Source organism: Geotrypetes seraphini, chromosome 4, assembly GCF_902459505.1.
Source record: "Geotrypetes seraphini chromosome 4, aGeoSer1.1, whole genome shotgun sequence".
Lineage (NCBI taxonomy): Eukaryota > Metazoa > Chordata > Amphibia > Gymnophiona > Dermophiidae > Geotrypetes > Geotrypetes seraphini.
This window is the reverse complement of record NC_047087.1, coordinates 268433045-268451263: the sequence shown is the minus strand read 5'-3', so window position 1 is coordinate 268451263 and position 18219 is coordinate 268433045. Positions and strand designations below refer to the sequence as shown.

At 40.3% G+C, this 18219-nt stretch overlaps 2 protein-coding genes across 19 annotated transcripts in view; one reads left to right on the top strand and one right to left on the bottom strand.

The window, feature by feature from the left end:
• Positions 1–3016, bottom strand: part of BNIP3 (BCL2 interacting protein 3) — a 52316-nt gene extending 49300 nt beyond the window's left edge. Inside the window, exon 1 of the mRNA XM_033940801.1 lies at positions 2862–3016. Coding sequence (XP_033796692.1) covers positions 2862–2907 — 46 coding nt within the window. The 5' untranslated portion in view covers positions 2908–3016. The remainder of the gene's footprint in view (positions 1–2861) is intronic.
• A 63-nt stretch (positions 3017–3079) lies between these two features.
• The window catches only part of JAKMIP3 (Janus kinase and microtubule interacting protein 3), a 308083-nt gene continuing 292943 nt past the window's right edge, over positions 3080–18219 (top strand). For 8 of the 18 annotated variants that reach the window (XM_033940780.1, XM_033940799.1, XM_033940798.1 and 5 more), the window contains exon 1: positions 3114–3194. The gene's annotated coding sequence lies outside the window, so the exon portion shown is untranslated. Of the gene's footprint in view, positions 3195–3237; positions 3328–18219 lie in introns of those variants that run through there. The other 10 variants (XM_033940797.1, XM_033940791.1, XM_033940787.1 and 7 more) reach the window with 5 other exon arrangements.

Here is an 18219-nt window from a genome sequence, read left to right as displayed (position 1 = left end):
GTGCTAAGGCACATGGTACGCAGTCACTGTTCTGGCACCTATCTGGAGCAATCAATGTCCACATTCAACAGATTAGGGCCTGGGGAATCCATCACAAATGATTTAGAGTCAAATCAAGGGGTTTTTGAGGCAGAAATAAAAATTAGAACAAAAGATAGATTTTACAATCCAAGATGGCTGCCGTCACAAATTCACACCAAAACAGCAAAAATAAACAAAAATTGAAAATAAAAAAAATTGTCATTTGGGGTCTGGGGAGGTGGGGGACCTGAGCTCTACCCACAGAAACTGTAAAAATTGATTTTTAAATTGTTCCACAAGCCACCCCCGAAGTTCCCATAGGAAATAATGGAGGTACTCACAGTTCTGTAATGCCTTTGCCTGTCAATGTTTTTAAAAGCAGCTGAGTTGATTAAAAGGACTTCCTCAGAAACAGCACCAACTGCACAGAATGGAAAATCTTCAGACTGCCAATTGGCCAGATACCAACTAAAACCTCTGCCCCCATGTTCCTCTGTCATGCGGTCGGGGGCGGGAAAGGCAGCATGCGCCTTGAAACTCGGGTGGGTTTCCGGGAAAGGCAGCATGCGCCTTGAAACTCGGGTGGGTTTCCATCCAGACGCACACAGCCTGCGTTAGAAACCTGTGACAGTGTCACCGGCCAAAAGACTTCCACAGGAAGGGAATCTGGGTACTTCAAGAAGGTGGCACACAGCAGGCTGACTCCACATATCCACCAGAGTTTCTCTGTGAAGCTGAGGTCCAACACTGCGGGATTGCATCCTTTTCTCCGACAGAGTACCACCTTGGAGGGAGGGTCACAAGGCACCGAAGCCACCGAGAAACAAACTTTAATAGTAAAATAAAAACAAGAAGCAGAGTTACTGCAAAAGACTTCTGCACTGCTTGCAGAAACTGTAACTGGATATGTCTTCTAGCTCTCAGGCTAAGGAGGTGGAGCTCATAAAAGTTGTGGTTTTCTGCAATACCTGGACTGCAGGTTGGGACTGAATTCAGAAGGGATGTAACAGAAGTCAGGTTTGAAATGTGTGTCCTGCCAGAGCTGGTTTTAAACAGAGAGCATGAGTTAGGACCCAACAGAGAGAGGAAAAGTATTTTTTGTTTATTTTGTTTACATCACAGCACCAGCATAGGGTTGGAAAGGGCGATATTTAGAAAAAGTGCCCGATTAGGCAGGAAAAGCAAATCAAATTTAAAAAAAAAAATTGATTTAATAGGGCTGATTTAAATCAAAACATTTTTCCTTGAATTGGGCAGCAATAGTCCTGAGAATAGAATGGTCCAGTGGAATACTTGCTTAAAGGAGTTCAAACAGGCTACAGCCTTGAGGGCATGGGATAGGCGGAGAGAGACTAATTAAACTCTTGTAAATAGTTACCTTCTGGGAATATCAGTCCTATTCATCACTTCAGAAAATTATCTGGAGCAAATACCAACCGTCAAGAAACTGTTAGCTAAAAGGGCATTTTGTTTGTTTGTTGTGCTTAAAATTGTTGATGTAAAAGTCCAGTTTGAAAGCATTCTTGGAGTGCGAGTGCATTGCTTAAGACTATGCTACAGGGTCCAAGTTTACACTGAGGAGTTGCTTTGTGCAATTTTGCATTGCATCAGCTCATTAATAAAGATTGTGGATAACTTTTACATATAGCGAACTATGGGGGAAAGCTTACTAACATGAAGGCTGAATTTGCAACTTTTCTTGCTACTTGGGCACTGTATGGAAAAGCATATGAAACCCTGCACAGTTTGCTGTTGTTCTGTGTTTTGGGGGCATTTTAAAATATTTTTTTTCCATAGAAATCCCATTTGTAAAAATCATTTGCACCTTGATAAATCAACTTTTAAGCTAACAAAGAGAACTCTTCATGTATTCCGAGTACTTTGATAGATGCCATTCTGGATCCTGAAATAATTATTCCGGGTATCAGATTTCTGAATGAAGGAGATGTGAAATGAAAACACTTTTTAACTTTTATCTTTGATTGGTAATGTTCATATAGTAAACAATACGTGAACCAAGGTAGTAAAACACTTTGGATTTTCTAGTACTTTTCATCATTGATCCTATTAAAAATGACACTGATTTGAATAAAGTTATAGCAAACACTTTCACTTTCACATTTCCGGGTTATTTTTTACTGATTTGAATAAAATCATTTTCAACAGGATAAATTAAAGGATAATCTTCCACCTTCTTCCATTTTTAGACTCAATCAGTAAATTTTAATATACATTATAGTACCTCTGAATGACCATACAGATTGGATGAACCAGCTGCCATACTAAGGGGTCCTTTTACGAAATGTTAACACTTGTTACCTGCAGCAGAGCCCATAGGGATAAAATGGATCCAGTGGTAGATTGCATGTCCTCACTTTCCATAAGATGTCAAAATATTATGAATTGGAAAACACTGACATTGTCTTTTCATATCTCAGTATTAACATTTCTATAATTTTATAACAGCTAATATTAAACTGTAATATATTTTGTCATAGTTTATTGCAATTTCATTTTTTTAATCTTCTCAGGCAGATATAGATATTTTATAGCTGATTATTAAACCAATGACGTAATATTGCTATGATACCTATTATAGGGAAAAAAAAGTTTACGTTGCAAGAACAGCTTGTGAGGTTAATGCCTCTCCGGAAAACAAACAAAACAATTGCTTTCCAGATACAGTATTTGATAACGAAGGTTTGTGTTCTAATTCATAAGCACACATTTCCCCCAGTACTAAAGAAAACCAGGAGCCTCCTAAACTGCTTGGCTCCTTCCAAGCCCCAGGGGCTGGCTAAAAACGTTTGAGGACCTGGGTTAAATAAGGTTTTTTTTACCCTGCAAATTCTCCTCCTGCACATTGAACCCTTCTTTCTGCGCCATGCTGTTTGCCCTCTTCCGACACGTACACACACAGCAGCTCCGAGCTCCCAGTCACAAGCGCCGTGTTGTTGTTATTGTTTTGGCGAGGAGGGAAGTCTGATGTTTTGGCAGGGGAGGGGGTCTGACGTCAGCCCGCCAATGTCATAAAGTCGCAGAGGTGGACCAGCCGATTGGCTACCAACGAGTTACGCCCGCTGCGCAGAGGCACGTACACAGCACGCATTTCCTTTCTTTTCCTTCGTAGGACGGGCCGAAGCTGTGAAATCAGCTGAGCTGCAGTCCCCGATGTAAGTGCAGCCCTCCCCCCCGTCTCTCTCTCTTTGGGCATGCCTATGTGATTAGAGGCACGCTTTCTTTCAGGTTCCAGTGCTAAAGGCCTTTTCCAGTCAAGTAAAGGGTTGTTCTTCTGGGCGGGACTAGGTAAAAGCCAAATCCACCAGACAGGCATCCAGTCTACACCTCCTTATATCAGATTTAATGTAGTGCCAGGCAGGCTTCTTATCCTGTTCTGCCTCTCAGGAGCATCAAAATTAAACTGAAATCCGGAGTTTTGGATTTTTAAAAATTAATTAAATTAATTATTATTTTTATTAAAGTCGGATCCTCAGTCCATTGGACTCCTTCTCTCCCTACCTTGGACTGCTTCTGAACAGCCTTTATGCTGTCCTAACTAGAGCTGGCCGAGTTACTTTGTAAAAATATATTAAAGTTACTAGAGTGCTCAAGAATTCTGTGCGCGTCGGAGCATTTACCGCACTGGCTCACGCTAAGAACTTCTAGCGCATCTTGATAAAAGGGGCCCTTAATGAAGTAATATGTTTACTTTTTTAATTTTGGGGTATAATGCTTTGATATTACATAAGCTTAATTCTAGCAGTTGGATATCTATCCATTATCAAAGAAAACTTCTAAATAGAGCCCCCCCACACCTTTTTTTTTTTTTTTTTTTTAACAATAGCGTAGCATGGTTTTTAGCGCCAGTAGCAGCTCCTATGCTCATAGGAATTCTATAGGCATCGGAGCTGATATCACGGTTGGTGCTAAAAAACGCGCTATGCTTTTGTAAAAAGGGGGAGGGGAATCCAGCACAAGAAAGGTTTAGATCAAATAAGAAAAAAAAATCCTGCATATTTTCTTTGACAAAGTTCATCAATTTGAATCTGCAACATTTGATGTCACAGTTACACTCAATAGTTGATTTAACATTTTATTTCTTTGCTAGAAATGATTCCACTTCATCACTCAGGCTTGTGGTTTACCAGATATAACTTGCATCTAACATAAATATTGTTAACTTTTCTGCTTACTAATTCAAAAGAATTGGCATAAACAAAGTGCTTAGATGTTGAAGACCCAGCCATTTCTTTGTTATTACTTCATGCTGCACACTTGAACCTCACTGAAAAGGAATTTTGCCAGTACAACACTCTGTCCTAGATTTGGTAGGTGGGTTAAGGGAGAGGAAAATGAAGATTGGAGACTTCTAAATTTGGGGATGGGGATAGAGTAGAGACTTGAGGGTATGGGTACCAGTGAGTACCAGATTTGGTGGGTAAAGGAAGAGAGGATGAGAATGGGAATTTTCAGATTCCTTATAGTTAGGGCTGAGGAGAAAGTGGGGACTTCCATATTGGGTAGAATAGAACAGAAATTGGTGGAGGGGAAGAGTGAAGACTTAAGGAGTGAGTGAGATAAAAGAATTAGCAATACAGTATAAAGGGCATCAAATAACAAATAGCTATTGGAATAAAATAAATGTACAGTGTTACCTTGGTTTATGAGCATAATTTGTTCCAGAAGCATGCTCGTAATCTGAAGTACTCATATATCGAAGCATAATGGCCATAATGGCAACGCTGACAATTTGTTCAACAACCCAAAAGGTGCCAAGGAACTGGGAGGAAGTAGTGAGGGGTGGCCAGGGGTGTGTACCTGTCGGGTGCTGGATGCTACAGTTTGTAGGTGGCCAGCCACACACAATCATCAGGGTCTTTGTACAGCTGCAGGCTCAAGGAGACGCTGCCTCCTTGCTGGAGAACCCCTGAGCCCACGCAGCCGAGCGCTGTCCCACAGGCGCGCCACGTATAAACACGCACAACATTGACGATTGACGTTGTGCGTGATCATACGCAACGTGCAGGTGGTACGGTGCTCGGCTGCATGGGCTCAGAGGCTCTTCAACATGGTGTGAAAGGCTGACCGGCGGACGGAAGAGGCATCCCCCTGAAGTGGCGCTGCCTGCAGCTATAAGTGCTCATTTATCAGGGCAGTGCTCGGTTTGCGAGACAAAAGTTTGCTGAGTGCTTTGCTCGTCTTGCAAAACACTCGCAAACCGAGGTTTGATTGTACCATCAAAATCTTTTATAAACAGCCCTTGCTCACATTTTGATATGTGTTTTCTTCTAACTGCTTTGCCACTGATTTCTGCACCTCGACTCTTCCCCTCTCTGACCATCATCTGCTAACCTTCACGACTCATCACCCTTCCTTCCCCCCAACCCGGCCAATCAGTACCATACTTTTAGAAACTTTCAGACTTTTGACCCTGACACTCTCTCCACCACTGTCTCATCCCTCCTTTCAACTACTATGTTACACAAGTCTGTCAGTGAAGCTGTCCTCTCGTATAACTCCATTCTCTCTTCTGTTATTGATACCCTCGCCCCTCCCATTTCATATCCTGTAAGACATGCCAGCCCTGGCTAACCCCCAACATCCTTGATCTGAGCTCCTATGCCCGAACTGCTGAACATCTTTGGCTTAAATCCCACACACGTCGACTTCATACACTTCAAATTCATGCTGATATCCTTCCAATCTACTCTCTCATTTGCCAAACAAGAATACTACAAATGTTTAACTAATTATCTTAGTGCCAACCATCACCGTCTCTTTGCCAACTCTCTGCTCAAAGTACCCCCACCTCCTACCCCTCCTCACTTTTTCCCCAGATGATGGCAGAGTTCTTCTATGACAAGATTCACAAGACCCACCTTGAATTCTCAACCAAGTCACCTCCCCTACCACCCTTTCCAGCTTTCCACTTTGCCAACCTCCCTTCAACAATCCCTGACACCTTTTCCTCTTTTTCTGAGGTCACAGAAGAGGAACTGCTCACCTTCTCTCCTCCTCCAAACCTACCACCTAATCCTCTGATCCGATTCCCACCCACCTACTCGGAGCTATTACTCTTACTGTCAGCCCTCCCATCTGTTACATACTCAACCTATCACTCTCCATTGCAAAAGTACCCTTCTCCTCTACTGCCACCTCCAGACTCCGTCCCTTCTTTCTTGCTGTGCCATATGCCTGGAACAGGCTGCCAGAGTCATGCTTCATCTCTAGCAGTATTCAAATCCAAGCTAAAAGCCCACTTTTTTGAAGCTGCTTTCAACTCTTATCTTCCACTAACTGTCAGATACCTATAAACATCATACCATTCCTTCTACTAGAAACTCCCCAACCCTAAGATGTCCTGTCTGTGTTGTCCAAATTAGATTGTAAGCTCTTCTGAGCAGGGACCGTCTACTGAATGTTACATGTACACCTTTTAGCAATATAGAAACGATAAATAGTAGCAATAGTGAGCCGAGGAAAGTGCTGGCTATGTAAAATGGACATTTTAGAACCCTAAACATTTAGAGACTTGAACGTGCCAAATAGCAACGTTTATAGCCCTCCAATCTAGATATTTTTTAAGGCAAATGCAAGCATCATGTGTTATTCTTGCCATTTTACAATCTCTGGCGAATGCTGCAAAAAAATAGCCTGAACAGAGAGGGGTACTGCAGTGATCTTCCCAGGTACACATCACATCATAACTCCCTTATATTTGTATGGTGAGTCCTTCAGGAACAGCAAAAAAAATGTAGTGGTGTAAAGTTGAGTACAGTACAATAGGTGACAGAAGAAGTGGACAGAAAATTAATAGAATACATTCAAAATATAACTGTAAAAGGGGAAGTATTACTAATAGGTGATTTTAATATCCCGGAAGTTATTTGGGGTATCCCTATTGAGATCCTGGATTCTCTACAGGGAAAACTGTTCCAGCAGTTAGTAATGGAACCCATGCAGGATGGGGCCATACTTGACTAATTACTCATTTGAAATCAGTTCTAGACTTTAAAAGAACTAACTTTGATCAGGTGGGGGATTATGTCAAGGCGTTGTTTGGATGGAAACATCTGGAAGACATAGGAATGCAGTGGGCAAATCTGAAAGGAGTTATTGTAAGGCAAATAACTATTTTGTAAGGAAAGAAAATAAAAGTAAGATGAAAAAAAGGCCCCTTTGGTTCTGAACAGTAGTAGTTGAGAAGATAAGGAAAAAGAGATTAGCTTTCATAAACTACAAAAGATCACAAAAAAGAGGAAGACAGACAAAATTAAGAGAAGCTGATCAAGTAGTCAGGGAACTAAAGATCCAAATGGAAGAAAAAAATAGCAGATACAATAAAACAAGCCAAGACAATTTTTATATATGGTAGCGATAGGAAGAAGTGCAAAAGTGGCATTGTGAAACTCTAAAGGTGAAGGGGAGCAATATGTAGATAATAAAGATAAGGCTGAATTGCTTGACAAATATTTCTGTTCTGTGTTCACAGCTGAGACACTGGAAGCAGAACTGCAGAAGACAAATGCAAATAGGGATGGAGGTGTGGTAGACTCTGAACGATTTTCAGGGGACTGTGTTTGTGAGAAGTTAGCTAAACTAAGGGTAGTCCAATGATCATCTGGTCAGTTTAGGCACCTTTTTGGAACTTAGTCATTATTGGAACAGGTCTAGCCAAAAATATCTTATTTTTTGCCCTGGTCATTTTTATAATGTTCCATTATTGCAGAAAAATCTCCAAATCATAATCCCGCCATAGTCCCACCCAAAACACACCTCCAACAGGCCCCTTGAGATGTAAAAGAACTGCATAGAGAACCATTTTACGTGACTTATAAATATGTCACTTACTGTTCAATCGGATTTTTAATTAAAAATTTTTTTAAAAAGTACTAATTTCAAAACTTTGTGAAAGGAGGGACTGAGGAAAATATTGAATAGCAGGAGAGAAAGGATTGAACTGTGGGGAAAACCATAATCACAACAAAGAAGGTATTGCTACAGAAAAGAAATAATAATGGAGGAATGCTTGAAACAAGCTAAGCACCAAACTTGCTAAATCAATGTAGAAGTAAATAATAATCCCACTTCCTGTGTGGGTAGAAAAAATAAGATCATAAGAACTGCCATACAGACTGAAGGTCCATCAAGCCCAGCATCATGTTTCCAACAGTGGCCAACCCAGGTCCCAAGTACCTAGCTGGATCCCAAGTAGTAAAACAGATTTTATGCTGCTTATCCTACAAATAAGCAGTGGATTTCCCCAAGCCATTTCAATATTGGCCAATGAACTTCTCTTTTAGAATGTTCTGCCCTCACTTTTGCTTAGCTTCTTGTATAAGAACAAGTTTAAGGGCTCCTTTTACGAAGGTGCGCTAGCGTTTTTTAGCGCACGCATGCTAGCCGAAAAACTACTGTCTGCTTAAAAGGAGGCGGTAGCGGCTAGCGAATGCGGCATTTTAGTGCGCGCTAAGCCCGCTGGTGCACCTTTGTAAAAGGAGCCCTAAGTGTTTATGTTAAGATGTATAAGTAAGGTGTGCTCTGTGGCTTAAAATCCCCAGAGGGTTTTGCTTCTCCCAGAGAGCTAGGCTGCATCCACAGAGCTGAAGCCTGCCCTTCTTCTTCTTCAATCTTGAGAAAGAACAGTTTCCATATTTGTAGACCACATGGCTGTATGAGAACCTGAATCTAGCTCTAGGCGCCTGGGCCAATCAGGCCTTAGGGTTAGTGAGGATGGGCTGACCCGCTATGCCTATGGCCTGATTGGTCCAGGCTTCTAGAGCCTGGGCCAATCAGGCCTTAGACTTAGCGGGGATGGGCCGAGAAGGGGCGGGCCCGCCTCATTTTGACGAGGTGGGCCTGCTGGCTGGACGGCAGCAAGACCCGTCCGTCCAGCCAACACTTTAGAGGTTAGTTGGGGGGGGAGGTTAGTTGGGGAGGTTAGGGGGGTGGTAGCGTGGGGGGTTTGGAGGGGAGGCACCCTCCTGCCGTCGATTGGGAGTTTTTTTTGGGGGGCGGCGTTCCGGCAGGAGGGGTTCGGTACCCTCCTGCCGGCGATTGGACAGGCGGCCGCTATACTTATCGTGGCAGGGAGATCCCTTATCGCCATAAGTGTAGCGACCGCGTCTACTCTAACCCGATTCTCTAACCGGCGTCTGTAACATGGATGCTGGTTACAGAATCGGAGTTAGTGTAGGCCCGATTCTGTATAGGACACCCCTCCCTGGCGTCCTATACAGAATCAGGGCCCTATTTTTTTATTTTTGATGGCCTCTCTAAAATGCCATTCTATATTACTATTGTTAACATCTGTGGGAAGCAATGTATGTGTGCAATAGTAAAGGTGTTGATACTTAGAACTGACTCTTTATCACCTGGAAAAAGGCCAGGCTATTGCATAGAAATTGGGCCTTTTGTCATGTTTTTGAACTTTGAAGCTGGAAGCAAAGGGAAAATTGAAGCAAGGTGTGAAAAAGATCAAGAGATGTCATAGTTGTAAAGCTGCTTCACAACCATCATCAGTTTGACAACATCACCCCTCTACTCCATTCTGAACTCTGGCTTCCAATCACTAATGTATCAAATGTAAAATTCTTTTGCTTTCTTTTTAAATCATGTCTATCTCTTGCACCCTCCTAAGTAAGCTACTCATTCCGTACATGCCTCTCCGTTGCTTCACTCGACTGATCATAACTTGCTCAAACTCCCCTCAAACTCAGCTCATCACCTCACCATCTCATGAGACACTGCCTTCTCTTACCTAGATCTTAAACTTTGGAATGATCTGCCACTTCACATTAGGAATCAACCCACTTAACTCTTTCAAATGGCTACTGAAAACACACCTCTTCTTAGAATACATCAGCCTCTTGACCTCCTGTTTGTTCTCGTCCCCCTGTCCTTGTTTTTATCTTTTTTTAATATATCATGTTTTTCAGCAATTTGTAAATTGCTTAGATGTCTAACCAAGATCTGAACAGTATACCAAATGGAATAAATAAATAAAATATTAACAATATCTAGAAGGGAAGGAGGAAACGATGATGGTAGAAATCAGTTCAGGGAATGGAAAAGTAAGATGCAAGATAGAAGTAAAAAGGACAAGTTAATATTTTATATTCATTGAAACACGTTTGCCATCTGTTCTGTGGTATGGAATTCTAGTAGCAGTATTGGTCCCAGAGAAAACTGGAATCACAGCCTTCAAAGAATCCAGCCATCTGTTCTGAAAGCTACTAGCATCTCTGTGTTTTGTGGCTGATAGAAAGGCATTAATTGATTAAATTATTTTAATTGTCAGGTTTTTACTGGCATGTGCAACTAAAATCCACATAATTATTCCTGTGGGTGCATGCATGTATACAGGGGACAGTATTTCCTCATTAACTTTCAAACCATTCGGTGCTTTTTACCAGTTTGGTTATTTACTGCAGTATTAATTTTGCATATGCATTATACATTTTATCTAGTTAACAGCTTTGCATCATACCCACATATTTGTCTTCCTTATGTCTAAACTCTTTCTACAGTTGTTTTATACCTGCAATTAAATACAAAACAAAATGAAAAGAAAAAAAAATATCCTTCTGGTATTTCTATGCCTCTGTTCTACAAAAACAAGCCTGAGTTATGTAAATGACCAAATGTCTAAAGTTTTTAGCCCATAGTTTTTTTTTTCCTAGCTGTCTAGAAACAATATTCAGATTTATTATGGCTTTTCAGCTCTGTTCCGTGGAGATTTACGTTTGTGCTGCATTGTTTAGCTCATCTTGAATTTCACTGAGTAGCAGCCATAGTTCTTACCCTTACTGAAATAGTATGTAATGTCAAGTTAATGCAGCATTTTAATAGTTCTAGTAAAGTATTGAATATTCCATGTAACTTTTTGGATTTGGCTTACCATATACCTTTTTAGTAGCAGCTCAAGATGAGTTACATTCAGGAATTTCTCTTTCCTTGGAGGGGCCCTTTTACCAAACAAGTATCATGTGGCCTTAGTACGCCCTTATTTGGGTCTTTGCAACAAGGTTATTTTTACCACTGGGGTAAAATGGTCACATTTCCCTTTTTTTTTCTTTTTAAATTATTGGTCATGCATTAATTTTGCCATTAGCACATAGCCATTAAAATGGATTAGTGTATGAGCCCTTACTGCCACCCATTATGTAAGCAGTAAGGGCTCATGCTCTAAACATGCACTAATCACTGTGCAGCAATAATAGCCACACAAACCAATTAGCACAGAAGAGGCCCACTCTCTGCCCCCAGATACGCCCCCTGTGCAAAATTTTTATTTTTTTTTTAAATTAAAATTTTCTAATGCATAGGTAGTATGTGCACATCCCAAAATTACCGTGGATCGCTTCAGCATGCCCCACAGTATACCATTTTTTGCTGAGATAAGCATCATTTAGGGCTTACTGCAGCTTTTTAAAAGTCCCCTAAGTTTGTACCTATAGCAGTAGAGGACTAAGTAACTTGCCCAAGATCACCAAGAGCAGCAGTGAGATTTAAACTCAGCTTTCCTAGTTTGTAATCTGCTGCTCTTCCTGTAAGTCTAATCAGCAAAGCTGATCTGAGAAGATACGAGTGGTAGAAGCAATAGAGAAATCGGCACTGTTTCAGCTTTGACTGAGTCTGTATGCAACTAAATGAGAAATTTCAACCAGAACTTAAGAGTGCTGATATTCAATGGGGCAATATCTGCTTAAAGTTAAGTGGACCATAGCTTCATGGATTTTCAACTGGCTTATCCATTTAAGTCAATTTGCAGAATATGGGCTACATGAACCAAACTCTAAATTGCCATAGTATGGGGCCTATAATAAAAAAACCATAGACGTCCAAAAAGCATCCTAAATCAGCACTTGGACATCCTACATTTGGAACTAGACCTCTTTTATAAGGGTCTAAGTGCCATAAATGTGCCCAAACTGACCATGCATCAAGGTAAGACACCCCCACACTCCCTCAGTGCTCACAGACCCCCTCGCACACACAAAGATCAGAATACAAACATACATACCTGCCTCCAGAACATCAGCACCTGGTATAAGAAAGCCTAGTAGAGCTCCACACAGGTGTCTTAAGTAGCCTGGTTGGTGGGCTAGTGAACCGTAGAGAAGAGTAGCAAGTCCCATAAGCCACTCTAACCACTGCATTCATGGTGGAAAATTTGAGCCCCCCCCCAAACCCTACTCTGCTGCCTTATAGGTGCCACCTGCAGCCATAAAGGGCTATTGGGGTTGTAGACAGGTGTGTGCAGTGGGTCTAGTAAGATGTTTATCTGGCACCCTTTATGTGAAGTTCACAGCAGTGCCCCCTAACGTGCCCCACTGCTCTGTTGCAATGTCTGAGTTTCCAGTCCATTACAGGACTGGCTCCTCCCACATCAAAATGGTCTTCTGGGCATTTCTTGGAAAAAATTTTGGTTGAAAATGTGGTATAAAGATAGATGTCCTGGTGTATGGTGGTTTGCCTTTTGAAAATAGGCATTTTCTTACTGCCGAATTTGGATGTAACATAGTAAATGATGGCAGATAAAGACCCAAATGGTCCATCCGGTCTGCCTAACCATACACTACATTTTCTATCATTTAATTTAAATGGTCCTTTTTCTTAGATATTTCTGGGCCAGAAATCCAGAGCTCTGCCCGGTAGTGTGCTTAGGTTCTATCTACTGGAGTCTTCGTCAAAGCTCACTCCAGCCCATCTAAACCATCCCTGCCATCGAAGCCCTCTCCAGCCTGTCCTCAACTAAATGGCCATATACGCGGTGCAGACCATACAAGTCTGCCCAGTAATAATAATAATAATTTATATACCGCAGGACCGTGAAGTTCTATGCGGTTTACAATGATTAAAGATGTTACAGATTGAGTGGAATAAACAAAGTACAGACTTAGTGATTGACAGTTCTAGAGATCGTTTGTTGAGGACTAAGATTGTATAAGTTGGTTTCCTAAGTATTTCAGGAACAGTACTGACCTTAGTTCCTTCAACATATACCCATTATTTTCTGATTAGAGATCCTCTGTGTTCATCCCATGCTTCTTGTGCCATATGTCCAAATGAGACTTAGACATATGTTTAAAAATGCCCCTCCATGTCTGCTAAGCTTTAGTATCTAAGCCTCTTATCAGTTGTACAAAAATAACTCAAATTGTATTTATTAATTTTCTTGTGACAAACCGAGCCAATGCTTTACTATCTCAGTGGTTCCTGGAAACATTCCTGTCTACCTATGGGCAACATATTACATTACATTACATTACATTAGTGATTTCTATTCCGCTTGTGCCTTGCGGTTCTAAGCGGATTACAAGTTAGAAGACTGGACATTTCCAGTAGCATTGCAGTACATGTAATCAAGAATGCGTCAAGTTACAATTGTTATTCTGGACTTTTCCAGGAGAAATTGATAGCAGATAGTAGATAGTGATAGGTTGTTTAGACGAATAGAGATAATATTGTCCGGATTCTGTTGTTTAGATGAATAGAGATAATACTGTCTGGATTCATGGTGTTGCTGGTGGTGGTGGTAGGGTGGTCATGAGAGCATTTTCTGATACTTTTGTGAGGTTATGATGATGGGAAGTGTTTTTTGAAGAGATGAGTTTTGATTTCTTTTCGGAATACTTTAGTGTCTATTGATTTGGTCAGTAGATTGGTGATGGTAGTATCGATCTTTGCTGCCTGTGTCGCTAAAAGGCTGTCATATAGTTTCTTTCGTCGTGTTCCTTTGAGAGGGGGGTGAGTGAATAGGCTCTGAGTTCTTCTTAATATATCTTTCTAGAGTTTCTCCTATCCTCTGGCTAGCATATTCTATAATGCCAGCATATACAGAGGTGCATAAAACAAGGGGACAATACCATATCCGAAATGGATTTAAAATATAAAGCTAGTCATTATTCTACCAAAGTACACAAAAAGTGGATTACATGTAAAGGATTTACACATCCTGTTCCCATGACCTAGCTTCCGAGTCTGACAACAACCTGGCCATTTTTGCATTTCTGCAGGTCCATAGTTGTATGACTACCTTTCCATACCTCTTGGCTTCTCTGGCAAGTCTTCAAACAATTATCTGGTGTTAGCAGAAGCTCAGGTGACATGGACAGCCATTTCTGGTTGTAGCCAAATAAACAGTTAATTTTCAGTGTTGTGACTCTAGTTCCTTTCATAAATATTATACTGCTCAGGAAATGTTTGCTCCTTTTTATCACTCTGTTCTACCTCCCCCCTCACCTCAATAATTGCAGGAAGGAAAAAGGTTTCACCTTTGTGGTCGATCTATTGTCCCTGTCTGATTCAGAGGATGAATTTTCCTCTTCCCCATCCTCTTCCCCCATTTCTCTAAAGAAGTTTGTGATCAATCATCTTAAATATGACAGAAACTGTAGATTATAAATTGAGGTATCAGCCTTCAAGACTCATGAAAAATAAAGTCTTAATTTAACAAATAGGGATAGGTCATGCCAGAGAAATGAGAAGAAACAAAGAAGAATGAAATTCTGTATCTGCAGTTGCAATCGATCACGATGATAGTGGTGGTTTTATCACAGTTCCCTGATTCAAGTAAGGAAAATATAGCCATGATCAATATTATATCTGTTAAGTAAAATTCATACTCTCCAGAGGATAATGTCCTCTCATTCACAGAACTCTGCTATAATGTGAATTGCCTAAAGAATCCATATATTGTAAAAATTATTTATTTCTCTATTTTAACTTGCTGCATCCACTTTACTGGATAGGTAACAAATCACCTACTACACAATTCTCAAAACAGAAAAACATGAAGCTATTAAAGTCATCATACCACAACAAACACATTATCTGAGTGATAGAATGTGTAATTGGTGAGAGCCCTTTGACCTTAGCAATCATACTGGTGTATAGTAAAGAGGCTTCTGCCTAGTTAAATCACCCTGAGCAGGCTAGGAGAGGATATTCAGTGGCACTTAACTGGGCAGTGCCACTGAATATCTCATCTGGCTACCATGGCTCTATCCAAAAAGGCTGTTCTAAGTTTTTCCATCAAGTTATCGGGGCATCAGTCTAACTATATCAACAAGTGTCCAGGTAACTTCTAGGTGTCTATGAAGATATTCAGTGCTGGTGTCCGGACACATCCCCACATTGAATATCCAGGCTTAATTCACCCTCCAGGCTATTGGAAGCCAATACAGTTTAGATAGATGAGAACATAAGAATTGCCATACTGGGACAGATTGAAGGTCCATCAAGCCCAGTATCCTGTATCCAACAGTAGACAATCCAGGTCCCAAGTACCTAGCTAGATCCCAAGTCTCAAAACAGATTCTATGCTGCTTACCCTAGGAATAAGCAGTGGATTTCCCCAAGCCATCTCAATAATGACCTATGAACTTCTTTTTTAGGAAATTATGCAAACCTTCTTTAAACCCCACTAAGCTAACTGATTTCACCACATTCCAGAGTTTAATTTCACATTGTGTGAAGAAATATTTTCTCCGGTTTGTTTTAAATCTACTACTTAGTAGCTTCATCACATGTCCCCTAGTCCTAGCATTTTTGGAAAGAGTGAACAAGCAATTCATATCTACCCTTTCCACTCCACTCATTATTTTATAGACTTTTATCATATTACCCCTGAGCCATCTCTTTCCCAAACTGAAGAGCCCTAGCTACTGTAGCCTCTCCTCATAGAGAAGTCGACCCATCCCTTTTATCATTTTTGTTGCCCTTCTCTGTACCTTTCTAATTCCGCTATATCTTTTTTGAGATATGGTGACCAGAACTGCACACAATATTCAAGGTGCGGCTGTATCATAGAGTGACATAAGAGAAGCTCACAACTGAATTTTGTTTCCCCACTGGTTAGAGGATGTAAATTTAAAAGTCATCATCAACATCTTTTCTCACATCAAGCAGCATTATGGGGTAAAGATCTGGAACAACTGCTTATGCATACTACTTATGGGGAATTTAGGAAACACCTAAAAACATATCTGTTCTTGAAGTATTTAGGTAACTGACCTATACAATCTTAGTCCACAACTACTGATCCCCAGAACTGTTAATCACTAACCCTGAACTTTGTTAATTCTACTCAATCTGTAACATCTTTTAATCATTGTAAATCGCATAGAATTTCACTGTCCTGCGGTATATAAACTGTTATTATTATTATTATACAAGGGCATTATAACATTTTCATCTTTATTTTCCATTCCTTTCCTGATAATTCATAACATTCTATTTGCTTTCTTAGCAGCCACCGCACATTGAGCTGAGGTTTTCAACTTATCCTCAAGAATGACACCTAGATCCTTTTCCTGGGCAAGCACTCCTAACAAAGAACCCAGCATCACATAGCTATAGTTAAGGCTCTCCTTTCCCACATGCATCACTTTGCAGTTGCTCACATTAAAAGTCATCTGCCATTTTGAAGCCCAGTCTTCCAGTCTCAGAAGGTCCTCTTGCAATTTTTCACAATCCTCTTGCAATTTAACAATTTTGTGTCAAATTTAATTATCTCACTAGCTATTCCCATCTCTAGATTATTGCTAAATAAAAGCAGTGATCCTAGCACAGACCCCTGAGGAACCTCACTATTTATCCTTCTCCATTGAGAATATTGACCATTTAAACCTACTCTCTGTTTTCTGTCTTTTAACCAGTTTTCAATTCATAAAAGAGCATTTATTTATTTAAAAAACTTAATATATCGCCTGGAGTCACATTACCTCCTATCCCATGACTTTCTAATTACCTCAGAAGTCTTTCATGAGGTACTTTATCAAATGCCTTTTGGAAAATTTAAATACACAATATCAACCGGTTCACCTTTTCATCAACATCAACCATGTTCATTTACCCCTTCAAAGAAATGCAGTAGATTGGTGAGGCAGGATTTCCCTTGACTAAAACCATGTTGGCTTTATCTCATTAATCCATGCTTATGTATATGTTCAGATGGTATGCACTAAGTTTAAGTATCTATTTTCAAAGGGTGTATTCCTTACACAAATAACAACCAAATAGTTGTAAGATTTTCAACTATTTGTCCACAACCCCTTTGTAGTTTTCACCTTAACAGAATCCTCAGCGGCACCACTTAGAGCTTCAAAACATCTCATTGCTCTAAGCTTTACATGTCAAGTCGTCATCGGATCCAACTTCTTATATTATTAATTTTTAAATTTTTTAAACTTTAATTTTAACTTTACTAATGCTTATGCTCACTGTTTATTTAAAACTTATAACTTATTCAGCATATACTTAGCTTAAATATCGTGGTCTCTGGCTAGGGATTTCAACGCCGACATGTTTCGCTTGCTCAGCTTTCTCAAGGCTTAACCCCTAACTTCTATAACGCCAGTAACTGCGACCACTATGTCCTCAGCTCTAAGTGGTGCTGCTGAGGATTCTGTTAAGGTGAAAACTACAAAGGAGTTGTGGACAAATAGTTGAAAATCTTACAACTATTTGGTTGTTCATTCATACGTATATGTTCAGTCATTTTGTCTTTTATAATAGTCTCTGCCATTTTGCCCTTCACTGACATCAGACTCACTGGTCTATAATTTCCTGGATAACCTCTGGAACCCTTTAAAAAAATCAGCATCACGTTTGCCACCCTCAAGTCTTCCAGTATTATGCTGTTTTTTTAAAAAAAATTACTAACAATAGCTTGAACTAAGATGACCCCCGATAGATGTGCTGCCATATTCTGAACTATCTGTAGTGCTTTTAATGTCATCTTTGGTAATCCTAGATATAATGAACTACAATAGTCAACCGGATTGATCAGTTTGTAAGAAAGGTTCCTGGTACAAATATTTCACTAGAAGATAGAGCTGCTGTGAAGAGTGCCGAACTGCGTCTAGTTGTTGAGGCTGGACTATTGTTCTCTGTTATTGAAAGTTCAGGTTTGAAATTATTTACCTAGCAAATGATTTTAATTGGCAGCAATTATGGAAACATAAGTGTTGATGATGTATTGTATGGATGTCTTGTTGGACTGTATGCCTCATGCCTGGTTTGCATATTTGACCAATTCAAGGAAATAGCAATACAATAAGGGAAGTGGTCTTTGAAAGAATGAAGCAATGTCATGAGGAGATCAAGAAACAAGTTACAATTAGTTCTGTCCATAAAGCTGTGTCATTCTGCACAGATATGATAACTGATGATATCAACAAGAACCCTTAC